Here is a 27,563-nt window from a genome sequence, read left to right on the forward strand (position 1 = left end):
TTCTGGTAACGACAGTCTCCTTTATTCTATATCATTCTATTAGAGTTTTATTATTTTTACACCAGAACTGTGATATGCTTAAGGTATAGATTATTAAACAAAAAATAAAAAAGGGATCTCAATACAGAAAATACATTTAATAAATAAAGCAAAAGCCAAAGATCGGGGGAGACCCAAGAGCACAAAACAAGCCTTAACCAAAAACGTCTGGAAATACCCAAGGAGCTAGTCTTTTGAGCCATTTCTCTTGGCTTCCAGTGACCATATTTAATAAGGAGCACATCAGCCCAAAAAGGCCAGCAAAAAGGTTAATGGTTTAAAAGATAAGCAAAAGTAGACTTAAGTTGTACTGCGCAAAGTGCTTTCAACAGATCCATTAAAAATAAAGAATATGTGAGAAACATTAATAAAAGTGATGGTCACTCCAAATCAATGTTAGACATACAGTTTACAGCATTTTACTACTGCTAGGGTTTTAAATTTGTATGTATGTACAAATCCAAATATTTGAGTAGCTAGTTTCTTAAACTTTCTAGAAAACCTACTACAATCTCAAATGCTTATCATCATAAGCATGTTAAGAAATATTGTAACTGTTCAAGTGTTAACTAGGTGCTACGGTCCTAAGACAGGCCACTTCCAAAAAGTCTAATAACTATGGATTATCACAGTAACTATATAATGTATTACAGTAAACAGAACAGTTATACACATGAGCCATCTGGAAAGCTCAGCAGTCATGAATATGAGGTGATCACTGGACATCCATTTCCAAAGCTTCCACGATGTGTGCGGCAGAAGGGCGATCCTTAGGGTCTTCATTAGTGCAAACGGAGAAGAGTTCAATTACTTTCTGGTACGTTTCATCCAGCTCTTCCATATTAACTGGTGGCCTCGTCCCCAAAGCTGCATAGTAGGCTTCATCATCAAAGTCACTTTCATCAAAAGTTTTATCTGCTCGTGAAAGCGTTGGAGATTGAAACAAACAAAATAACTTTTAAGTCAGGAAAAGCTTAGCAACTGCTCAAACTCACCCTCCCGAAACAAGAACTCCTCGTCCACTATGTTTTCGGTATGCACAGGCCATCTCTTCAATTATCCTGCCGTGGTGAAGATTAGATACTGTCACGGTTTATAGGTTACAACCCCCCACCCTCTTACTGTGATAGCTTTCCAATCTTTTCCTTAGACTGTAGTGGCAGGATTCTCACACACAGTCGTGACACAGAGGCTTTTCTTTCCAGGAATCTTTATTCGTGCTGGCACGGCTCAGTGGGGCTCGTACCCGAACACACAAACATGCAGTCTGATTAAGTGGTCTCATGTTACAAGGTCATGAGGGATGTTATCACATATGCATGCAGCCAGGTTGCCTTGAGGTTTTTTGGTTTTGTTTTGTTTTTTATTTCCTTAGGGAGGGGACCCTACCACAAGACAAGAGGAACTTTTAAGGAAACGTTTTGCTCTGTAGGATTTTCTCAATTTATCTCCCTATTATCAATTAACCTACAACTCATTTATATGAGAGTAAACTGAGATAGCACCAAGTTAGTCAGTAGTAATATAATCCACATCTCATGCCACTACCGCTTAATCAAACATCTGTTTTAAATTTCAATGTAATAGATAAAATATAATTTTATAAGCTAATCTTTAGTTCAAACTGGAGACTAGGATTTATGTTAAAAAAATATGTGGTTATACCTTCATCATCATCATCATCATCTGGAAGATTAACGTGTGGAATAGATAAAGTCATCATTTCCCACAGAGTCAGGCCAAAGGCAAATATGTCTGCCTTGTCAGTAATAATACCATTCTCTTCCAAAGCTTCCTTGGGTTTCCAAGGCTCGGTGCCAATGTAACAGGCCTCGGGGTCAGTCACTGAAATGAGTACAAGTAAGTCGGTCATAAGGGCAAGCACTAGAAATCACTAAGAAAAGCAAGCAACCCAAAGAAAAATGGGCAAATGATTTAGCAGGTAGTTTTAAAGGTTAAGAAATGCAGACAGTAAACATGAAAATACACTCAATCTCATTAGTAAGAATTACTTTTTCCTTATCAGATTGTTAAATATTAAAAAGCTAGTCAGTTGGCAAGGGTGTAGAGAAATAGCAATTCTCTTAGGAGGGGGCAGGAATACAGAGAGACTGTGGATGTCAAGAGCACAGACTCCGGAGCCAGACTGCCTTGCCTGGGTTTAAGGACATTTGCGAGTTGTGTGACTGTGAACAGATCAATGCATCTCTGTGCTCCAGCTTCTCCATTTTCAAACCATACTGTCATCAGGCAGAGAGAAGTACCATTTCTCTGCTTCTGTACTTGCTATGTCAGGGGAAAGGATAAGGGTCAAATCACACATTGGCTCTGAAAGCTTCTGCCCAGGAATGACATAGGCCTACTCATATTTCCATTTCCTTCTTCCTCCCCTCCCTTCTTTCCTTTCTCCCTCTCACATTAATAAAGACAGAACAAATGGGAGGAGGGAGAGAGAAAAATGAGAATCTCGCACTCAGGAAACCAAAGAGCCAGTAGACAAGCACTCATTAATTCATTCATTCAACATTCTGGTGGGGAGGGGTACATCTAATAAGTACACTCTGAAGACAGAGTGAGAACGAAGAAGCCAGACTGGGGCAGCACCCAGCATCGGGTGGCAAGGACGAAAGATGTCTCTATGAGAGCCTTTCCACTTACACCAGCTTTCGGACAGTACACATTGGAAGGCAGTCATGTCCAGTATAAGCTCCCTGAAGGTTTTCCCCCATCCCACCTTGTACCTAAGAGGCACCTAATAGAATGCCCGACTAGGTAAGAGTCTAGACATGGTCGACAAGGGCAGTGAGTCTGGTGGTAAGGTTAAGGAGTCAGTCATACCTCATTCTATGTTGGTCAAATTCCTACAGGGATGGACCACACCAAATAGCTTTCTAGAGCTCAGGATCTAATACATCAGCTCCAATTGGAGATGCCAGCCAAGTGCATTTCGTATATATACGCGGATATTTGCCCAAGCGTGAGATTAGAATTTAAACATAATGGAAGTGGTTCCCCCACATATGTTACTGATCAAGACTGCTTCTCTGTGAAGATGGATTGTTCTGACAAAAGTCTGGTGTGATAATCAACTGATGGTTGACTCATTCCTTTTTGTCAATACAGAAACAATGGTATTTTATTGCCCTTTGCTACATTCAAAAAGGATAAGCAGACATTACCTGATTTAGTTCTCATGGTCATTATGCCAAACTGAAAAATAATTAAACTGGAGCTTCTCCTCATTCTTCAATTCTTAGCTGAAACATTATTTATTTAGGAAGGCCTTTCTCAACATCTAGGCTGTGTTAAGTGGCACTGTTGTGTTTATATAATCCCTTCTATCATAACAGTCATTACGCTGTACATTATTCAAGAGCAGCTTGCTGTCCTAGATTATGAACAGTAAAAGGGTTAAGAACTAAAAAAAAACAGAAGAGGAAGGAGAACGTCCAAGTATATTCTACAGGGTGCCTGGGTCGCTCAGTCAGTTGAGCGTCCAACTTTGGCTCAAGTCATGATCTCGCAGTTCGTGAGTTCAAGCCCCATGTCGGGCTCTGTGCTAACAGCTTAGAGCCTGAAGTCTGCTTCAAGTTCTGTTTCTTCCTCTCTCTGCCCCTCCCTCGCTCATGTTCTGTCTGTCTCTCTCTCTCTCAAAAATAAACATTAAAAAAAAAAATTCAAATGTATTCTACAAGGTCAGCATTGCACTGATACCAAAACTAGATAAAGACACTACAAAAACAAAAAACAAAAACAAAAAAACCCAATAAAACTACCAGCCAATATCCCTGATGAACATATATGTAAAAATCCTCAATAAAATATTGGCAAACTGCATACAATGGTATAATTAAAAGGATCCTTCACCATAATCAATGGATTTTATTCCAGGGATGCAAAGATGGTTTAAGATTGATAAATCAATCAACGTGATTAACCATACCAACAAAACAAAGGATAAAAATCATATGATCATCTTGAGGCACCTGGGTTGCTCAGTCGGTTAAAAGTGTCTGACTCTCCATTTTGGCTCAGGTCGTGATCTCACAGTCTGTGAGATCAGATCAAGCCTTGTGTTGGGTTCTGAGCTGACAGCACAAAGCCTGTTTGGGATTCTTTCTCTCCTTTTTTCTCTGCCCCTCCCCTATTTGCATATGTGTGCTCTCTCTCTCTCTCAAAATAAATAAACTTAAAAAAAAATCATATGATCATCTCAAAAGACGCAGAAAAGGCTTTTGACAAAATTTGACATCTGTTCATGATGAAAATTCATAAAACAAAGTGGGTTTAGAGGAAATATACCTCAACATAATAAAGGCCATAAATGGAAAACCACAGCTAACATCAGTCTCAATGATGAAAAACTGAGAACTTTTCCTCTAAGATCAGGAACAATGTAAGGATGTCCACTTGTGCCACTTTTATTCAACTTAGTACTAGAAGTCCAAGCCATTGTAATCAGACAAGAAAAAAAAAAGACATCCAACTTAGTAAGGAAGAAGTAAGCTGCAGATGAGAAGATGCTTTGCACAGAAAACCCTAAAGACTCCACCCAAAACCTATTAGAAGTAATAAATGAATACAGTAAAGTTTCAGGATATAAAATTAATATACAGAAATCTGTTGCTCTCTATATACTAATAACAAAGTAGAAAAAGAAATTAAGAAAACAATTCCAGGGGCGCCTGGGTGGTTCAGTCAGTTAAGTGTCCAACTTCAGTTCAGGTCATGATCTCACAGTTTCTAAGTTTGAGCCCTGCATTGGGTTCTCTGCTGTCAGCGCAGAGCCTGCTTTGGATCCTCTGTTTGCCTATCTCCCTGCCCCTCCCCAGCTCACTCTCTCTCTCAAAAATAAACATTAAAAAAATTTTTTTTAAAGAAAATCATTTTAAATCATTTTAAAAATCATCATTAAAGACAAAAAGCAGAAACCAGACCTACAAATTCAGAGAACTGATGGTTGCCAGAGGGGAGAGGGATGCAGGGCATGGGCAAAATGAGTGAAAGGGAGATACAGTTTCCAGTTATGGGAAGAATAAGTCATAGGGATGAAAGTTACAGCATAGCATTGTATGGTGACAGATGGTAGCTACACTTGGGAAAGCATAGCGTAATGTATAGGTTTATCATACACCTGAAACTAACATAATATTGTGTGCTAACTATAATTAAATCAAACTATAATCAATTAATTAAAATCAATAAAAAATACATACAAAAATTCTTAAGAAAGGGTAAGGACTGTGTCTATCCTATTTTCCTCTATATTCATAATACCTGGCACAGTGCTTGGCCATACTAAGTATTAACAATATTTGTTAAATAAATAATCTAGAGATAACCACTGTTAAAACTGGGCTTGTCACAGCAACCTTATATTATAGTTGTGAAACATGGGAATATACCACCTATTGAAACACAAAACTTAAAAATAACTTGTAAAGAGGCACCGTGGTGGCTCAGTTGGTTAAGCATCCAACTTCAGCTCAGGTCATGATCTCGCAGTCTGTGAGATCAAACCCTGCGTTGGGCTCTCTGCTGACAGTTGAGAGCCTGGAGCCTGCCTCATATCCTGTGTCTCCCTCTCTGCCTCTCCTCCACTCACAATCTCTCAAAAATGAGTAAATGTTAAAAAGAAAAAAAAAGAAAAGAAAGAGAAAACTTTTAAAGATTTAGGTGTATTTTTTTCCAAACTTTTCTTAATGTGTACATATTTAAGTGCTATTTTACGATCTGTTCATCTCACTCAATATATCTGGATATACCATTCCTACAAATATAAACCTGTATCATTTTAATAACATTCTATTGTGTGGTGGTACAATAAATTAAACCACTCCTTACTGGTGGACATTCACCTAAAGTTTTGCATGGCCTATTCTGCTACAATGTATATTTTTATAAGTTAGTACATACACAATTCAGTAAAAAGATTAATTTCTCTCCCAGCACCTGTTATTTTTCAAGTGCTTAGCAGTAAACTTCCTCATAAAGAGAAAGCCTTAGCCCAAGAGAAAAAAGAAAGAACTGCCTTCTCTTAATGCATGGCTGGCTTAGTAGCTTTAAGAACTGCTATGCTGACTATAAGCATAAATTGATGAAGCGGAGAGTGCCGGTAAAGGAGCTGCGGAGACATTTCCCCCAGGCTTACAAATGTTTTTTTGAGAAAGCCAGATCAAGTTTTTAATTAAAAGTATGTATTGAAAATAAATGCCCTCAAATATACACCTTCAAGGAAGCACAAACCCAGGGTTTACGGCTTCACAGGATGGGCTGATGCTGGGCACCAGTGAAGATTTCACGTGTTAGTATTTTTATCAGGATTGTTATCGTTTTTGTTACTGCTGTGTTTTCAACACTGCATGAGTTTTGATTCTTCTGTCTTAACTCTATTTCTTCTACAAGCCTAAGTCTCTTGGTTTTGCAGAAATTAATATATCGGATTACTATAAAAAATGTCTGCAGTGCCCAATTATTTTTTGGAATATGTTCTTGGGAATGAATTACAGGATCAAAGGGCATTTTGAAAGGGGTTTTTTTGTTTTGTTTTGTTTTTGTTTTTTAAATATAGATTTCCAAATTGCCCTCTGAAAAGACTGTACCATTGTAGCAGTTACCAGTGCTGTTCATCAAGTAGGTCATACTCTCCCCCATCTGGACACAAAGATGGATGCACTTTTTGGCCTGTCAAGGTTGGATGGAGCCATCTGACTTGTTCTGGTCAGTGAGTTGTGAAAGAAGTGGCTTGTGTCATTTCTAATCTGGGGCAATTAATTGTTAGTGCAAGACTTGTGGAGCAGCACTTTCCAACAGAACTTTCTGTGGTTAATAAAAATGTTCCATATCTGCATTGTCCCAATATGGTAGGCACTAACCACAGGCAGCTACTGAGCACTTGAAAAGTGGCTAGGGTGGCTGAGGAAATCAATTTTTAAACTTTTCAAATATTTATTAATTTCAATAACTGTATGTAGCTAGTGGCTACTGTACTGCACAGCTCTGGAGCCTTTTTACCCTCCATATGTACAGTGACGGCAGTGTTCCGTATAGCGGATGTTCTAGCTGCTTAGGTCCTAAAAATGAGAATGAAACATAGCCATAATGGATCTGTAGCTTGAATAAGCTGTGGTTGCTTTAAGCCACTGAAGTTTTTGAGGGTGTATGCTACCACAGCAAAACTTATCCTAACATGAATGATACCTGATATGATACTGAATGATAACCTGAATTGCAACTTATACTTAGCGTATGAGAGTACATGCTGAGCTAATTTGGGAGTAAGTCAGCCAAAGACAAATACATGATTTCACTCATGTGTGGAAGTTGAGAAACAAAACAGATGAACATGGGGGAAGGGAAGGAAAAATAAGATAAAGACAGAGAGGAGACAAACCATTAGAGACTCTTAAATACAGAGAACAAACTGAGGGTTGCTGGTGGGGTGTTGGGCGGGGATGGGCTAGATGGGTGATAGGCATTAAGGAGGGCACTTGTTAGGAAGAGTACTGGGTGTTAGATGTAATAATGAATCACTAAATCCTACTCCTGAAAAAATAACATAACATAACATAACATAAAATGGTTTTTAGTTTTAGTGTCCTTCTTAAGCCCAATTTTAATGAATTATTTACCTGTAATTTTTTTCACTACTCTTTTTTAACATCTTAAAATCCTAATCCTCACATCTTAATCCTACAAGGATTAGACTGAGAATGGAAAACAGCTTTATTTTTTCTAAAATGTCCACACATCATCATTTACTGACTCAACTACTTCTTTCTCAATACTACTAAACGTCAGTGTTACATAGTAAATTTGATATATTTGGGACTACTGGACTCCTTACATTTTTCTGCCTATTTTGGCAGGCATATCACTGCTTTCACTACTGTGGCTTTATAATACTTAACATCACCTCAGGAAAATTCCTATTCATCATTCTTTCACAAAATTTTCCTGGCTATGTTTGAACATGTATCAAGGTTGAACTTCACATGTTTACAAACCATGAACTTTGACATGTTCTAAAATAAAACAGATCATGTTGGGATAATGCAGAATTTATGGATTTATTCATTCACTTCTGCTTTCTGTCTCTAAGGCTTCATTTATGTTTCTACCTGATGTGAATTCAAAACTCAAACTTAGTTTCATAAAGGTTAAATAATGAAAATGTTTTGCTTTTAGTATTGACCATATCGAATAGGTTTTGATTTGATTTTCTAAATACAGTATAGCTGGAATTTGATTTCAGCTAAGATTTACAAATATTTTAAATTCTTGAAAAATGTGGGTGTTTTGTTTCCAATTGTGTCACTAATTTCTAGATTTGCAGCACTGAGGACAATGTAATCTCAGGTTCTCTCTTGTAACTTTATGTGAGTTCAGTTTTAATAAATACTTGGATGTATAGAGATTCACCTTATTATCTACTCAGATATTCTACATCTTAGTTTTGTCTATTTGACCTAAGGATTGAGAAAATTATGCCAAAAATATCTTACTTGCATCCTGTTTCATAATTTCTCCTTTATTTTCGAAAGTTTCAACTTGGTAGCAGTTATATAGCCTAAAGGCTCATAACAGTCCTATCTTTATGAATGAATACAGACATCTTTATAAAGTCACTCTATTCATCTTGGCTTTTTTCTTCACTTAACTCGCTGATTTTTACTAGAAATTAAAGTGTACAAAAGTTCTGGGGCGCCTGGGTGGCTCAGTTGGTTGAGCGTCTGACTTCAGCTCAGGTCATATCTCACGGTTTTTGAGTTCGAGCCCGCATCGTGCTCTGTGCTGATGGCTCGGAATCTGGAGCCTGCTTCAGATTCCTTGTCTCCCTCTTTCTCTGCCTCTACCCTGCTCGTGCTCTCTCTCTCGAAAATAAATAAACATAAAAAAAAAAAAAAGTGTACAAAAGTTCTAAACAGCATTCATTAACCTTCATTTTACCACATATTCATATGAAGACGCACATTTAAAGGTTATTTATTAAATAACATGTTTAAAGCAGGGACCTTCTTTATGACGCTGGCTCTTGGTTCTTACCAAGATCTTAAATTCACTGAGAATGGTCAGTATTTATATCAGAGAAGAAGGAGTCGAGAATGGTCAGTATTTACATCAGAGAAGGAGTCGGGGCAGGCCAAAGGGCAAGCAGCAGAAGATCTAGCTTTATTAGCACCCCTCTCTCCTACTTCCACCCATTTCTTCTTCTAACAGTTTCCCCAATCTTATCATTATGTGAAACTAAATGAGTTCCTTTATAAAACCTTATTAAAACTGTTTTCTACTCCCAGATATTTTACCACATAAAAATCCCAAGCCAGGTTAGAAATAGTTCCTAAAGTTATCTTCAGTTAAAGTATATTAATAAAAATGCAATAATTTGTATTGGTGTGACAAAGCAAGGGGCTGGAGGCTGGGTGGAAAAGAGACAGGAAAGGAGTGGTATTATTTATTGTATACTTTTTATACATAGTTTTTAATTTTAAGTACATAAACTTATTACCTATTTAAATATGTAAAAATTAGAAACCTAAGAATTGCATAAAAATAAAAAAAAATACTACTTACCAGTCATATTTTCATCCAGTGGTAGAGAGACTCCTACATCACAGATTTTAATTGTTTCAAAATCACCTTTAATTACAACATTTGAGGACTTTATGTCTCCATGAAGCAGTTTCTTTTCTTGGTGTAGATACTAAAACAGTTGAAATTTAATACATCTGAGCAAATACATAAACTGATAAAAATATAGCATAACCTTCAAACAAAAATAACAACTTGAACTCCCTTCCTGAACTGTAGGATTGTATCTGTTCATCATTTCAAACTATCTGAAGTCAGACCAGGGAACATCCTTTGTTACCATAGTCCGCCATACTGACCAGACCCAAAGGAGTCTTTGAAAATCAATGTCCATTTATAGGTAAGCTAACTTTTTTATTTTCAAACTCATCTCATACTTGTCTATTAAAAGAAGACACTGCAGCTTTAAAAATATACCACAACTGGAGCACCTGGGTGGCTCAGTCAGTCATGATCTCATGGTTCGTGAGATTGAGCCCTCCAACAGGCTTTAAGGCGGGGCGGGGAGTCTGCTTGGGATTCTCTCTCTCCTTCTCTCTGCCCCTCCCCTGCTCATGGCTCTCTCTAAATAATACAAATATATTTTTAAAAATTCACCAAATTTTCCTTGAGGCTAGTCATTTTTAGAAGTAAATTTGGGATCTTCACAATGAGGCACACTTTTCTCAAATGACTGAGGTGATGCAGAACAGATGACTAAGGCCTACATAGAGGTCACAAGCAGAAGAGGAAGCAGAAATGTAATCTAAGACTTTATTTTGTTTTACACACCAACTCTTTCTTAGTAATGCTACTCACGCATAATCAAAAATAATCTTGCTACACTGTTATTTGTTCATCAGCATCTGAGCATCTACTCTGTGAGCTGGGTTTGAAAATACTGCAGAGACAATTTTTGGTATGTATCTTGGAACACTTACTGTGCTTAAGTTATGATTTTTTTAAAAAGTTTATTTATTTATTTTGAAAGAGAGAGAGAGAGAGAGAGCACGAGTGAGCTGGGGAGGGGCAGAGAGAGAGAGGGACAGAAAGAATCCCAAGCAGGCTCCACACTGTCAGTACAGAGCCCGACATGGGGCTTGATCTCACAATCTGTGAGTTCATGACCTGAGCTGAAATCAAGAGTCAGATGCTTAACCAACTGAGCCACCCAGGTGCCCCAAAACTAATACAATTATTTTTTTCTTTTATGTATTTTTTAATGAATATAATTTATTGTCAAATTGGCTTACATACTAACTCTTAACATGCGACTTTGATATCAGTATCAATCATGATCCACTTTTGAGTCATTCAACGGTGTTTTAGAACCAGCATTACTTCGGTTTGGTTATTAGGATAAAGAATTCTTTTCCCCGGGTGCCTGGGTGGTTCAGTTGGTTAAGTGTCCAACTCTTGATCTTGCTCAGGTCATGATCTCACCATTTGTGAGTTCAAGCCCCAAGTCAGGCTCCTCACTGACAGCATGGGGCCTACTCTGGATTCTGTCTTCCCCTCTCTCTGCTCCTCCCCTGCTCTCTTGCACTCACTCTCTAAAAATATATAAATAAACTTTAAAACAAAAGTTTTCCTTCTTTACACAGTATCTATCAAAAGTCACAACAATTTATTTGCATAACATTGAGAGAGCTTTTTTCATTTAACCCACACATGTAAACGGATGTTCAAAACTTAACATCCCACAAAACAATCTTAAGAGGTTTATTTACATGAAAGAAGGGTTAGGCTGCACCCCCAGGAATAATTACTAAATTTGTGTTAAACTGATTAATCCTTTTAACTACACCTAACACATGATCTCTATAAACAAAACTACCTGGGTTGGGTTATTTCAGGCTACGTAAAGGCTTCAAACAATACTCTGCTGATCAAAACAAGGAAATAGTGCACTATGCAGTAGGAGAGTTTATAAAGACTTTAACTTAAGGCAACTACCTCTTTTGGGGGAAAAAAAATCCCACCTTGTAATTAGGTATATAAAGTCCCATAGAAGTCATTTAAAACATAATGGCATGGTTACCTTTAACCCTTTTGCCATGTTCAAAGCAACTTTTAAAATTATGGCTGCTGGAAAAGGATCTTGGCTGTCTTTATTTCGTTCTTCTATTAAGTCATTTAAAGACTTTTCCCCTCCATATTCCATAGCAAGACACAGACTACCGTCACTGGCTTCAGTGAAAGCACGATAACCTTAAAGAAAACAGGATATTTTCTTACTAGAATAGGGAAGAACAACTGTATTTATGTTTTTTTACAGTGATCGAAAACGTGTCACTGACGAGTTGTAATGACAAATATTACATAATAACTTATATTCTAAAACAGTCACAATAATTTGATTCTTGCCAAACTCCACCATCATCTTCATTTTTATTAGTGAAACTGGTTAAGAGATTATTACACAGTTTCTGAATAAACACACATACTGCTACGAAATAAATTTAAACTTACCTACAATGTTTGGATGATGGAGGTTTTTCAAAATCTTAGCTTCATCTATTAGCCTCTTTTGATACATACTTTGATAATGATCATTACATCTAGGGTTAATCTTTTTCACAGCCCAAGGAGAATGAGACAAACCTCTTGGAGATCTTAAAAAAATAATCAAAAATTATATAGAAAGAATAAGAACCACAGTGTATTTCAAATGACTAGGAAGAACTTACACATTTTGAAAAGAGCTCAATAATAATTTGTTTTAAACATTTTCAAAAAATACTTTCAACTATCAACACCTCTGCTCCATATCCTTTTTAAGGAAGATATCTAGCTAATATATCTGTTAATTATAAGAGAAGCCTGACATCTATTGCTGAAAGGGATGGGTTAAAAAGAGACAATTAGAAGGAAAAAGATGGAATGTTATAAATTTTAAACTTCAAAATTATACTATTTTCTAATTTTTCCGTTCCAGCATGTCAGACTACCAACTACTTATCAAATACCTAACTATATGTACCACAGGCAAGTTACAGAATGGTAAATAATAAACATTAATGTCCAAGAAGTTTAAAGAAGAGATGTACAAAAAACATTTGACTCATATATGATCATGCAAAGAATAACAGATTGTTCTTAACCAACAAATATTGTGTCCCTACACTAGCCAGTCCATCCTATACTGTTCACCATCTACTCAAAAGATATATGTTTAAGGAGATAATAAACATACAAATGAGAAAAAAATATAAAGTGTCTATTTTCTAGGAAGATACAGCCATTTTAAGAATATTTAAGGTGTAAACATTTTGAAGTCTAAATAAATAGGTAAAACAAAGTCAGGGAAAAGTTTACCTGATAAAGTAGGTAGTTATTTATAGGTACAGCAAATTAACAAGGACAAAGTGTATGCGACATATGGGCACAAAAGCTAATGAAAGAGCCTCAAAAGTTAGAGATAAAAAGTTTAACAATAGGAAGATAAAACAATAGACAGAGCCAAGAACCTACCACTTCATGAACACAGCTCTATGATCACAGGACCTTTTTTCTCTCTTTTTTTAAATCAAAAAAACATGCACTTAAAGGATTGCTAATTTACATACATCTATCATACACAAGTTTATCCGAACTATTCTTAAACCTCCAGTTTTAGATAACAACAGTATTTGAAGATGACCTCTTCCATACCATTTTATTATGAAAAATATATTTTTCAGGGTGCCTGGGTGGCTCAGTCTGTTAAACGCCCGTCTCTTGATATCGGCTCAGGTTGTTGTGATCTCTTGGTCCTGAGATCGAGCTCCACTGCAATGACAGTGCAGAGCCTGCTTGGGATTCTCTCTTTCCCTCTCTCTCTGCCCTTCCCCTGCTGGTGTGCGCTCGCACTCTCTCAAAATAAACTTAAAAATATGAAAAATAATACACCACAATTTTACTTGAGGCTAGTCATTTTTAGAAATAAATTTGGAATCTTCACAATGAGGCACATGCACACTCTCTCTCAAAATAAATAAACATAAAAAAAAAAAGAAAAATATGTATTTCAAGTTTCAAAGGGTACCCCTCAACTCCTGAGTGTTTAGAATTCAGTGAACAGGGGCACCTGGGTGGCTCAGTCAGTTAAGCAACCAACTTTGGCTCAGGTCATGATCTCCCGGTTCATGGGTTCAAGCCCCATGTTGGGCTCTGTGCTGACAGCTCAGAGCCTGGAGCATGTTTCAGATTCTGTGTCTCCCTCTCTCTCTGCCCCTCCCCTGTTCATGCTCTATCTCTCTCTGTCTCAAAAATAAATAAACGTTAAAAAAAAAAAAAGCAGATGAATTCCTAGATGCCCTCCCCAATTTTGTATCACTAGCAGTTGTCCACCTCCTAATCCCCCGGCTTCTGAAGACTGGTGACTGGCTTTGGAAGGGATAAAGGCAGAGGGTCTTTAACTGAGATTAGTACTGGCACAGTTGAGAACCTGTGAACCACACGAGGAAAGGGTAATTCATGGCCAGATGCACACTAAATGTTCAATGTGTTTTCACATGTGTATATTAATATCCAGATCCGGATACAGAGCACTTATAGCACCCTCAAAAGACTTAGGATGCCATTTTAGAATGGAAAACTTTCAGATAGTTCATTAAAAACAAGACAGACAGGGGCACCTGGGTGGCTCAGTCAACTAAGCATCTGACTTTGACTCAGGTCATGATCTCATGGTCTGCGGGTTTGAGCCCCATTTCAGGTTCTGCTGACGGCTCAGAGCCTGGGGCCTGCTTTGGATTCTGTGTCTCCCTCTCTCTACCCCTCCCCCATTCATGCTCTGTCTAAAAATTTTTTAAAAAAAGAGAGATAAAAATGAAAAAATAGACATATCAGAAGATGAGGTTGGAGAAATCTCCCAGAAAACAGGGCAAAAAGACAGAGAGAAAAAAGAACCACCCCCCCCCCCCCCCGCAAAAGGTAGATAACAGGAATTCCTGATAGAGAAGAGAATGGGGGGTAGGGGGGAAAGGTGGTAAAAACTATCAACAAAGTAATTTAAAAAATAGTATCTTAAAATTTAAGAGTAGGAATTTTCAGATTCCAAAAGGTCCATACCCATGTATGTCATTGTGAAATTTCAGGAACACTGGTGACAGACAGATCATACAAGGTTCCAGGACAGTGGGAGGGACAGATTACATAAAACAGATCATATAAAAAGCTCCAGAAATGTCAAGAGCGCCACTATAAGCTAATAAACAATGGAGCAATGCCCCCAAAATTCTAGAGGAAAATTATTTCCAGAGGAGAATTGTGATCCGGAAAAACAAAAAGGGCCATTCAAGTACATGGGTAAAATGAAAACATTTTCAAAAATGCAAATTCTCAAAAATCTATTTCCTGTGCATCTTTTCATGGGGAGCTACTAATGCCCTCAATCAAAATGAAATGTAAACCAAGAAACAGTAAGATGTAAGATACAGAAAAACAGGATCCAATTCACTAGAGAAGTAAAGGAAATGTCCAGGTTCCCAGTAAAAGAAAATCCCGGGTTGACAGGGCCACATTAGGAGTGGTATGGTCAGGCAGTGAGGGCTATTTTTCGGTATCAACAATGTGAAGCTTTCTAATTAAGTCTCTCATACATAGAACTTTGTTGGCAACACAGTTTACATTTAAGGACATTTTTTTTAAAAGGGGGGAAAACGAGACTAACCATGAACCTGTGAGAAATGTTTTCCTTTCAAAATAGTTTGGACAAGAGTTTTTAGACACTAAAGAATGTCCAGAAAACAAATAGCACAGAAACACACAAAGAAGGTGTTTAAACTGCAAAAATTCTTCAAGAATAGCCACTTATATATAATTGCTATATTATTCTCAATTCATTAGCTTTAAAAAAAATTTTTTTAACATGTATCTATTTTTGAGAGACAGAGACAGAGCACGAGCAGGGGAGAAGCAAAGAGAGAGGGAGGCACAGAATCTGAAGCAGGCTCCAGGCTCTGAGCTGGCAGCACAGAGCCCCAAGTGGGGCTCAAACTCATGAACCATGAGATCATGACCTGAGCCGAAGTTGGATGCTTAACTGACTGAGCCACCCAGGCGGCCCTCAATTCATTAGCTTTTTACTGAAGAAAGCATTTCTATTTGGAAACAACATAAACCTAGATGAAGCTAAGGATACGGTGGAAGTCAGGCTAATTCTAAGAATGCATTAAAGAATATATATTGACCTAAGTTGTTTGCCACTTAAGAAACATGAAACTAGGTACAGAGTAATGAGTCAAAGAAAAAAAAATTTTTGTTTTAAGTTTTTATTTTTTTATTGAGAGAGAGTGGGGAAGAGCAGAGACAGAGGGAGAGACAGAATCCCAAGCAGGGTCCGCACTCTCAGCACAAAGCCTTGACAAGGGGCTCGATCCCACAAACTGTGAGATTATAACCTGAGCAGAAATCAATAGTCAGACGCTTAATCGACTGAGCCTCCCAGGCGCCCCTACAGAAACAATTTTTTTAAGAATGTGTTTGTTGACACTTATAATTTCATTTTTCTTTTAACACAAATTTCCTGCTTTAAAATCCTGTATAAACCCTTCTCACTTAACGACAGAAGAAATAAAAAAACTTTACTTCTTTAAATGAGAGCATCTTGAGAAGGCCACTCTCCAGAGATTAGCAGTCATTGACATCCCCCAATATTAGCATCCTTTCTGAGATTTTCTTATTGAGAATCCTGCATTGTTACCATACAGGAACCCCTTTCCTCTATCCCTTTCCCTTCCCACACAAGCCAAGGAAAAATTGTAAATTACTTCTTCAGTAACCCATCACCAGGAAGTTAGGAGAAAAGTATACCAGGAAAAACTCTTGACAAATTATAAAATGTTCTAGGACTGGAATATAGCAGTCGGATAAGGTCAGGAACATACCTCAAATCAAAATATTTGAATTTTCATATTCTTTGTCTCCAAGTACAGTGCATCTATGTTTCATGTGAAAAGGTTAATCTGGAATGTTATACTCACCTTTTCATAAGGTAGACATTTACCCCAGTACCAAAGCCAAGCTTCTGCATAAATGGAGAGGCAGGAATATTTATACATGGAGTTGAACATAGTGCTGATGTCAGAAAGAGAAATAAAAAATAGAAAGTTAATGTTTGAAAAGACCTCTACACAAGCATCCTAATATTTTCAACATATGAGTATTAATTGGCATAGTCTTTTGGAGAGCAATCTGATACTATTATCTACCCTAATTTTAAATGGATATCCTTTGACTATGTCTACTTTTGGAGACCTATCTTATGGCAACACCGAAGCAGGGGTCAGCAAACAGCCTATTTTTGTTTGGCCCACAAGCTAAGATTTATTCTTAGATTATGAAAGTGTTGTCAAGAAATAAATAAAGAAGAATATGAGGGGTGCCTGGCTGGCTCAGTCAGTAGAGCATGCAACTCTTGATCTCGGGGTTGTGAGTTTGAGCCTCATGTTTGGTGTAGAGATTACTTAGAAATAAAACAGTCCATAGAGTCCCTATGTGGCCCACAAAGCCTGAACTATTTACTATATGCTGTTTGCCAATGATTGAAAGACATCATAGACACACGTGCATGCACACATATATATTTGAATACTGGGGATCTGATTTTGTGACTGCAAAAAACAAACAAAACATCTAAGTAGTCATCACTGGAGTCATAATTATACTATATTTGTATTACAGAGCATGATAGTCATTAAAAAAGATGAGATAGAGGAGTCCTACTTTTGTTCGTGAACAATTGAACAATCTTCTCATCATGAACAATTAAAAAACTTGATACAAGTTTTCAGACATTTGACAATAAATGTCTGAGAGAAGAAAAACATTTGAGGTAAGGCCTAGCATTGCCCTAACTTATTGCTTGAAGGCACTTTCTGGGCTGCAGCACAAAGAAATAGAGCCCAGAAATCTTAATCAAATTTAGAAGATGGAGATCAAGGGTCAAGGAGGCCTCAGAAGCTAGAATTTGTGGAGCAGGGAACTACAGGGAGCCAGAAAATGAGAGAGAAAGCTCCAGAGAGCTGAAAAGAGGTCTCCCTTTGTGTGTTTGGTTATCTGACATACGATGAATAGAACATCCCGAAGTCAAGGAAAGCACCAAATGCAAGCAGTAGACTCAACGACAGTCAGAGATCACACAGGTCTAGGAATAGTTCTCTCACCATCAGCCAGAGTGTGGTAACTCTGTAACACACAGGGTATTGATTAAAGTCCTCTAAATGGTCACAATTTAATAGTATAGCTATATTTTAGCCCAAGGAAAAGGTTTAGAATAAAGCTTCAAAGCCTCAAAAGAAATAAGCTAATAATGTACAGGTAACTGGACCATAACAAAATCACACACCTTTGCAAGGAACAAGAAAATATAGCCCTCAACAATGTAAAATGTCCAGCAGCCGAAAAAAAATTACCAGGCACGAAAGGAGAAACATAATCCATACCAGGAGAAAAATAAACCAATAGAAATATACCATAAAATGACAGTAACGGAGACTTTGGAGGTTAAGAACCTTAAAATGTAAATCTTACTCAGTAATGTAAAGGAAAATGTGAGCAGAACAAGCAAAGAAGATGTAAAAAAAAAAAAAAAAACCAAACAACCTCATGGGACTTCAAGGAATAAAAAATACAATGGATAAGAATAACATCACCTTAGAGGAGAAAGTAACTAAATTTTAAGACAAAGCAACAAAAACTACCAAAATGAAGCACAGAAAAAAAAAAAAAGACTAGGAAAAATATACAGGGGTGTCTGGGTAGCTCAGTCAAATTTCTGACTCGTGGTTTCAGCTCAGGTCTCGATCTCACAGTTGTCAGACAGAGTCCCCTGTCAGGCTCCTTGCTGGGTGTGGAGCCTGCTTGAGCTTCTCTCTCTCCCTCTGCCCCTCCCCTGCTCGCACATGCTCTCGTGTGTGTTCATACTCTCTCTGTGTAAAAATAATAAAAATAAAGGAAAAATATAAAGAAATCACCAGTGAGCTATTAGACAATAGCAAAATAGATTTAATCCAATCACAGGGAATTACATTAAAGGTAAATAGTCTAAACAGTGTTGTCCAATAGAACTCTCTGTCATGATGGAAATATTCTGTATCTGTGTTGTCCACTATGGTAGTCACTAGCATATGTGGTTATTGAGCACTTGAAAAGTAGTACAACTGAGGAACTAAATTTGTAATTGTATTTTATTTTAATTCATTTGAACCTAAATTGAAAAAAAATTTTTTTTAATATTTATTCATTTTTGAGAGACAGAGTGTGAGCGGGAGAGGGGCAGTGAGAGAGGGAGACACAGAATCTGAGGCAGGCTCCAGGCTCTGAGCTGTCAGTACAGAGCCCTACGCAGGGCTTGAACCCACAAATGGGGAGACCATGACCTGAGCTGAAGTTGGATGCTTAACCAATCGAGCCACCCTGGCGCCCCATTTGAACCTAAATTTAAATCAGCACATATGGCTAATGACTAAACAGTCCTATTAAGGGCAGAAGTTTCAGAATGGATATAAGCAAAACAAGACATAATTACATGCTGTCTATAATAAACTTACTTTAAATAGAAAAACACAGACGGGTTAAAAGTAAAAAGTTGGAAAACATATGCTTCAAACACTAATCAAAATTAAACCGGATTGGTTCTATTACGATCACATAAAGTGAACTTGAAACAGACAGTACAACACTGGATAAAGAAAGACATTTCATAATAGTAAAGGGGTAAATCATCAGGGGTGCCTGGGTGGCTCAGTCGGTTGAGCGTCCAACTTTGGCTCAGGTCATGATCTCACGGTTCATGGGTTCGAGCCCCACACTGGGCTCTGCTGCCAGCTCAGACCCGGGAGCCTGCTTCAAGTTGTGTCTCCCTCTCTCTCTCTGCCCCTCACCCACTCATGCTCTCTCTCTCCGAAAAATGAATAAACATTAAAAAAAATTTTTTTAATTAAAAAAAGGGGTAAATCATCAAAAGAAATAACCATCCTAAATGTATAGGTGTCCAGTAACAAGCTTCAAAATACACAAAGTAACCACTGATAGAACTCAAAAGTAAGTAAATCCACAACTGTAGGTGGAGACACCTCTCTCAGTAAGAGAATAAATAAAATCAGTAAAGACACAGAAGATATGAACGAAACAACCTAAGTAAATCAACCAGCTTGACCTAAATGATATTCATGGAACACTGAACCTAACAGCAGAAAGTATGATCTTTCCAAGTGCCTGAAACATTCATCAAAATAGATAAACGTCAAGTCAAGAAAGAAAATATAAAATACAAGTATCAGACATGAAAAAGGAGATATCACCACAGATCCTACTGACATTAGAAGGGTAATAAGGTATTAAGAGTATACATGGATAACAGTTTGACAACTTGAAAGTGAAAAAATTCTATGAAAAACACTAACAAAGCTTACACAAGAAGAAATAAATGATTTGAAGAGCCCTATACCTATTAACCGTGAAGGCGCAGTTAAAATTTTCCTCCTAAAAGCAGGAAAAGACCTCTCTGACCTCAGCCATAGCAATCTCTTACTCGACACATCCCCAAAGGCAAGGGAATTAAAAGCAAAAATGAACTACTGGGACCTTATGAAGATAAAAAGCTTCTGCACAGCAAAGGAAACAACCAACAAAACTAAAAGGCAACCAACGGAATGGAAAAAGATATTTGCAAATGACATATCGGACAAAGGGCTAGTATCCAAAATCTATAAAGAGCTCACCAAACTCCACACCCGAAAATCAAATAACCCAGTGAAGAAATGGGCAGAAAACAGGAATAGACACTTCTCTAAAGAAGACATCCGGATGGCCAACAGGCACATGAAAAGATGCTCAACGTCGCTCCTTATCAGGGAAATACAAATCAAAACCACACTCAGATATCACCTCACGCCAGTCAGAGTGGCCAAAACGAACAAATCAGGAGACTATAGATGCTGGCAAGGATGTGGAGAAACGGGAATCCTCTTGCACTGTTGGTGGGAATGCAAATTGGTGCAGCCACTCTGGAAAACAGTGTGGAGGTTCCTCAGAAAATTAAAAATAGACCTACCCTATGACCCAGCAATAGCACTGCTAGGAATTGACCCAAGGGATACAGGAGTACTGATGCATAGGGGCACTTGTACCCCAATGTTTACAGCAGCACTCTCAACAATAGCCAAATTATGGAAAGAGCCTAAATGTCCATCAACTGATGAATGGATACAGAAACTGTGGTTTATATACACAATGGAGTACTACATGGCAATGAGAAAGAACGAAATATGGCTCTTTGTAGCAACGTGGATGGAACTGGAGAGTGTGATGCTAAGTGAAATAAGCCATACAGAGAAAGACAGATACCATATGTTTTCACTCTTATGTGGATCCTGAGAAACTTAACAGAAACCCAAGGGGGAGGAGAAGGAAAAAAAAAAAAAAAAAGAGGTTAGAGTGGGAGAGAGCCAAAGCATAAGAGACTCTTAAAAACTGAGAACAAACTGAGGGTTGATGGGGGGTGGGAGGGAGGGGAGGGTGGGTGATGGGTACTGAGGAGGGCACCTGCTGGGATGAGCACTGGGTGTTGTATGGAAACCAATTTGACAATAAATTTCATATATTGAAAAATAAATAAATAAATAAAATATAAAGCAAAAAAAAAAAATTTTCCTCCTAAGAAAACTTCAGGCCACATGGCTTTACTATCAGTAAAGGAAGAAAACCAGTTAAGGAAAAACTATCATTCTACATACACTCTTCAAGAAGAAAGAAACACTTTCCACCTTACTGTATAAATATAGAATACACTGATATCAAAATCAGAAAGATATTCCAAAAACGGACACCTACAGCCCAATAATCCTTATGAACATAGAAAATATTAGCAAACTGACTGAAGCAATATATAAAATACATCATGACCAAACTGGCTTTACCCCAGGAAGGAAAGGTTGGTTTAACATTCGAAAATTAACATAATTTACCACCTTGAAAACTAAAAAAGCAAAATATCCCAATAGATTCTGAAACAGTTCTTGACAAAGTCAACATCCATTCATAACAACCCTCAACCTGATGAAGGAGAATAGAAGAAAATAAAGTAAATCCCTCAACCTGATAAAGGATAACTATGAAAAACCAAAATCTAACTTCACTAGGAACAAGCAAGTATCCACTTGCACCTCTTCTATTAAAAAATATACTAGAGCCAGTGACATAAAGAAAGAAAAAGGAAATAAAATACAGACTGGTAAAGAAAAAAAGTAACACTGTATTTATTTATCTAAGACAGTACCTACTATGTATATAATAGCCTCAGCAATCTCTAAAAAAGCTAATAGAATAAGTGACTTTAGCATGGTTTCAGGATACTATTTGTTGAAAAGATTACCCTTTATCCACTGAATTGCCTTAGAAAATATCTTTCCCTCCCAGGAGCACTGCAAGTATGAGAAGAGGAAAGATAAAGTAGTTCCTTAATGGTTCAAATTGATTCTTCACCAGGGAGAACGTCCAAATCTATTAGGAGGTCAACAAAATTAGCCAAAAGATGGCCAAACCCTGGCCTACAAAATAAGTCTTGTTAAAATCAACATTATAAAGAAGACTTATGCTAAAATTACTTGTGTATGATAAATAATAACTAGAGGATCAAACTCTAATAATACTAAGACATTTCTAATAGCAGTAACAATGAAGAAAGATTTTATATCTTACCAGATTTCTTTTTTTCAGATAATTTGCTTGGTGTCTTGAAATTATTGATTTCTTCCATTGTAATAATCACTCTAGGTCCTATGATGAAAACAAATTGAAAGTTGCACTCCAGTTCTGCAGAATACAACTCTCATTCATGAAAAAAAAATCCTATAACACTATGACTCATTTTATCCTATAAACATAAAATTTGAGAACTGAAAAAGACCATAACAAATATTTACTTTAATTTTATCTACAATGAGAAAATTAAAATCTAGAGAGGTACAACTACTTACCCAAGGTCACTGTTTATTTGTTTGTTTGCTTGAATTAAAAAGCAATATATGCACTTGGTAAAAAAAAAAGGTAATATATACATTTGGTTAAAAAAAAAAAATCACCCAGTACAAAAAGGTGTAGTTAACTTTCCCTCTCACACTTCCCAGGGGCCATTGTTCATAGGTCTTTTATAAGCTTTAAAGAAACTTGTCTATGCAAGAGGCATTCATTTATAATAGCCAAAAAAAGGAAATAGAAGTATTCATCAGATGATGAAAAAACAAAATATGGTATACAACACACACAAGAGAATATTATTCAGTCAGAAGAAAGAGTCCTGATGTATACTGCAAAGTGAATGAACCTTAAGAACATTATGCTAAAGGGAAAGAAGCCAGACACAAGACGCCACATGCATGATTCCGTTTACACAAAACGTCCAAAATAAGCAAATCCACAGACAGAAATTAGATTAGTAATTGCCAGGAGCTGAGGAGAATGGAGAACATAGAGTGACTGCTAGTGGGTACGGGGTATCCTTTTGTGATGATAAAAATGTTCTAAAATTAGGTATTGACTTAACATATTCAACTCTGACTATTCCTAATAAAATCACAAATTGTATCCTTTCAGAAACTGAATTTTATTTTATGTGAATTATATCTCAATAAATTCTGTAAAAATTATCTATTAACAGAAAATGTACATACTTCATATACAAGCAATTAATCTAAGCTTTTTATTTCTTTTGTAACATATTTCTTAAGGAATCTTTTAAATAAAAACTTTAAATATTACTTTTTCTTTTTAAAAAAAAGTTAGGTTTCATATCAGATCTATTGTAAAGCAAACTGTCACTACATGTCTATAAGCTTGCTTGGTTTGTATCCAAAGTATATAAAGAACTTATACAACACCAAATAATAATTCAATTAAAAATGGGCAGAAGACACGAACAGACAATTTTTCCAAAGAAGACATAGATGGCCAACAGGCACATGATGAAAAGATGTTCATCATCACCCCATCAGGGTAATGCAAATCAAAACCACAATGAGGTATCACCTCACACCTGTCAGAATGGCTAAAATCAAAATCACAAGAAACAAGTGTTGATGAGGATGTGGAGAAAAAAGAACCCTCATGCATTGTTGGTGGGAATGCAAACTGGTGCAGCCACTATGGAGGACAGTATGGAGGTTCCTCAAAAAATTGCAAATAGAACTACCCTATGATCCAGTAATCTCACTACTGGGTATTTACTCAAAGAATATCAAAACACTAATTCAAAGGGATACATGCACCCTGAAGTCTATTGCAGCATTATTTGCAATAGCCAAATAATGGAAGCAACCCAAGTGTCCATCAATAAATGAATGGATAAAGATGATGTGGTTTATACATGCAATAGAATATTAGCCATTAAAAAAGAATGAAAGCTTGCCACATGCAACAACATGGATGGATCGAGAGAGTATAATGCTAAGTGAAATAAGCCAGTCAGAGAAAGACAAATACCATATGACTTCACTCATATGTGGAATTACAAAAAACAAAACAAATGAACAAAGGTGGCAGGGGGAAACAAAACAAACCAAAAAACTGACTCTTAACTATAGAGAACAAGTTGGTGGTTCCCAGGGGGAAGGATAGGGAGGATGGGTGAAATAGGTGAAGAGGATTAAGAGTACACTTATCTTGGGGTGCCTGGGTGGCTCATTCGGTTAAGCTTCCTACTTCAGCTCAGGTCATGATCTCATGGTCTGTGGGTTCAAGCCCCGCATCAGGCTTTGCGCTGACAGCTCAGAGCCTGGAGCCTGCTTCGGATTCTGTGTCTCCCTCTCTCTCTGCCCCTCCCCCACTCTCACTTTGTCTCACTCTGTCTCTCAAAAATAAATAAATGTAAAAAAAAAAAAATTTTTTTTTAAAGTACACTTCTCTTGAGTACTGAGTAATATACAGAACTGCTGAATCACTATATTGTACACCTGAAATGAATATAACTATATTCTAACTGTATTCACTGTATGCTAACTACACTGGAATTTAAATTAAAAAATAAATTAAATATGGGGTGCCTGGGTGGCTCAGTCAGTTAAGCAACTGACTTTGGCTCAGGTCATGATCTCACGGTTGGTGAGTTCAAGCCCTGTGTTGGGCTCTGTGCTGACAGCTCAGAGCCTGGAGCCTGCTTCAGATTCTGTGTCTCCCTCTCTCTCTGTTCCTCCCCTGCTCATTCTCTGTCTCCCAAAAATAAATAAATGTTAAAAAAATAATTAAAAAATAAATTAATTAATTAAATATTGGGAGACAGAGACCATATGTTTAAATTTTGTATAGAGCCCAAAGAAATAGCATTTTAAAAAACTCTGCCAAGAAAAATCACCTTAAAGGCCCAGCTTTGTCTATTAATGAGACCTCTGTAGTTTTTTTTTTTAATGTAGCTACAGTCACCACTGTCTTTGGATTTACCTGAATTTAGAACACCAAAGATCCCCTTTCCATGCAAATATACACTAATTTTACCAAGTGAAACGTTTAACTGGAAGGGAGGAACACGTTTTTTCAGAACAAGTTTCATACTTTTCAGGAAGGATAAACTATTTTAACAGAGTGGGCTGAAGCAGCTACTTCTACTTTGGAAGTAATTTCCCCATGTGGTTCTGATTCCCCTTCTTCCATCTGCATTCATCTACCCTCACGAGAAGTTGTAAAGGGGGCACTGCAATGACCTTCTAAGACTTCTGTCTACCTAAGGGAAGCTATTCTTTATTCACTCAGTCAGCAGACACTTATTGAGCATGTACCATGTACTGGGCACTGTTCTAGGCACTGGAGACCCAGCAGTGAACAAGACCCAAACAAACAGTAGAAGAAATACATAAGATAACGATATATAGTCAGGGGAGATATACACCAGTGAAGGGAGGCAGAGTATTGGGAAAGGGCTTGAAATCTGAGTTAGGGTGGTCAAAGGAGGTTCATCTGAAGAGATTCATTTGAAGGAAGTGAGGGAGCTAGCCCAGGGGAGCTGCATCTAGGGGAAGTATGCAGGACAAAAGTAGTGAATATAAAGGCCCTGAGGCAGAAATAAATGTTCAAGGAAAAGCTAAGAGGGCAGGACTAGGAAAAGGGAGAAGGAAATGAAGAAACAAGAGTTTGGGGATGCAGGATGGCAAATCAAGCAGAGCACTGAAGCCATAAAGACTTCAGCTTCTTCCACAGAGCTTCAGTCACCATAAGGATTTCAGCTCTTGCTGGGTTCTGGATGTTATTATGAATCTGGAACCAATAAGATTTCCTAATGTTTGGATTTTTGTTAGGAATGAGAGAAAAGTCAAGGATAGCTCTAAGTTTTTAGACTGAGCAACTGAAAGAATAGAGGTGCCATTACTGAAATCAGGAACTCAATTCTGAATGCTTGATTAAACATTTGAGTAAAAACGTGAAGTAGGCAGCTGGATATAGGTCTGAAATCCAAGTTGAAGATACAAATTTGTGGCACATTAGCATGTATACGGTATTAAAGTCAAGAGACTGGATAAGATCACCTAAAGAGTATATACAGATAGAAAACACAGAGCTCTGAGGAATGAATGTAAGAAATGAGGAAAAGAGTAACCTGAGATGTAACCATGTTACTCATGTAACCAAGAGTAACCATGGATGCTGAGCCAGATGCGAGGCTGGAACTCATGAACCGTGAGATCATGACCTGAGCAGAAACCAAGAGTCGGTCACTTAACTGACAGTCACCCAAGGGCCCCTAAACAAGTCTTTTAACATTACTTTCTAGAACACTCTAGGACTCAGTTCCACTTTCCACTCCAAGCTACTTACATCTAAAGAGGCCACACCCTATCTATGCCTAAACTGTTTTGTCGTGGAAAAAGATGCCTGAGGCATCTATACACAGTTTAGGTCTCAGTCTGACAGATGGCTTCTGGCCACAAGCCCAAACTCTCATATTATATATAATCTCTCTCTGTATATAGATCTATCTATATATTAATTGCTAAATAACCACTGTAATCTAAATCACAAAATCCTTACGAAGGTAACAGCATAAAATTGTGATTATCTTACATGAAGATACATTAGAAATGAGAGTAGTAGGGCTAGGCAAAATTTCATAGTCTATGGAGTATTTAGGATATTTTTAAAAAATCAAGTACTGTTTAAGAAGCAGTATTTAAAAATTAACAGAGCTCAGCAAGCTAATCAAAAGATCTATTGGATCAGATGTCAATAACTTTTGGACCCTAAGCCACCCTAGGACTAAACAAATACATGGATCCTACTGGGTAGAGCTAAAGTGTATAGACAGACAGGAAAAAAAGAAAAAAACAACAAAATGAGAGAATTGGTAGCGTTAATTGAAAAAAGGAAAATGGGCAGGAAAGGTAGAGAGACTCACTCGGCTGGGGGGTAATGAACCGCCGTTTCCACCAGGCACGCGCCCCTGTGTTCGAATCTGGTGCATCTAAGCTGTACCTACACACTGGGGTCCAGCCTCAAGCAGACAGACACCAGAGTCCTGGGCCTACACGGTCTATAAAACCAATTGTAAAATACAGACACCTTGCTAGACGGGTGCTCACCATCACCTTCTCCTGCGGATATTCCTTAAAAGTACACATGGTTAGGCTGCTCTTGAGAAAAGGCAATTTCTTTCTTGAAATCCCCAACCTATCCGTGATTCAGACTCGGGTTTGGGTTGCAAACATTTTTCGAAAACTCATTCCCAGTGTAACGCCACATTCCCAACGTCTTCACCTTTCCCTCTAGGCCCCTGAACGGTCACGAAGCAAACGCAGAGGAGTCGGCTGGGGGCGGGGGCGCGTTCGGCTCCAACCCGGGCTCACGCGTGGTCGGGGGTCCGCAAAAAGCTCCCCTTACCGCAGCCGCGCTGGAGTGGAGAGGTCCAGGCCAAGGCTATCTTGAACACTGATCCCGCGTGGCCGCCAACAAGACCCTCAGCGGCTGCCTCAGCGCCCCGCCACCTG

The 27,563-nt window shown here is 37.7% G+C and overlaps 1 protein-coding gene across 6 annotated transcripts; it reads right to left on the bottom strand.

The window, feature by feature from the left end:
- PBK (PDZ binding kinase) lies at positions 1-27,563 on the bottom strand. Of its 6 annotated transcripts, none has more exons than XM_027070016.2 (8): positions 27,457-27,563; positions 22,297-22,374; positions 16,578-16,671; positions 12,082-12,224; positions 11,651-11,820; positions 9,613-9,742; positions 1,705-1,884; positions 1-954 (listed from the first exon to the last, which is right to left on the bottom strand). In XM_027070016.2, the coding sequence occupies exons 2-8, from the start codon at positions 22,352-22,354 to the stop codon at positions 755-757; spliced, it is 975 nt and encodes a 324-aa protein (XP_026925817.1). In that variant the 5' UTR covers positions 22,355-22,374; positions 27,457-27,563; the 3' UTR covers positions 1-754. The 6 variants fall into 6 exon arrangements, with proteins under 6 accessions (XP_026925817.1, XP_053072614.1, XP_053072615.1 ...); XM_053216639.1 differs by having other exon boundaries at positions 1-957; XM_053216640.1 differs by having other exon boundaries at positions 1-957; positions 27,334-27,563.

This window comes from Acinonyx jubatus, chromosome B1 (assembly GCF_027475565.1).
Source record: "Acinonyx jubatus isolate Ajub_Pintada_27869175 chromosome B1, VMU_Ajub_asm_v1.0, whole genome shotgun sequence".
Classification (NCBI taxonomy): Eukaryota; Metazoa; Chordata; class Mammalia; order Carnivora; family Felidae; genus Acinonyx; species Acinonyx jubatus.

What these genes read in the sequence shown, in the direction of transcription:
- PBK (XM_053216639.1), bottom strand. Translation starts at nt 22,354, where the DNA reads ATGGAAGAAATCAATAATTTCAAGACACCAAGCAAATTATCTGAAAAA. An exon ending in ATCTGAAAAAAAGAAATCTG is followed by an intron (nt 16,672 to 22,296) that starts GTAAGATATAAA and finishes TTCTGACATCAG; the next exon opens with CACTATGTTCAACTCCATGT. An exon ending in AATGTCTACCTTATGAAAAG is followed by an intron (nt 12,225 to 16,577) that starts GTGAGTATAACA and finishes TATTTTTTTAAG; the next exon opens with ATCTCCAAGAGGTTTGTCTC.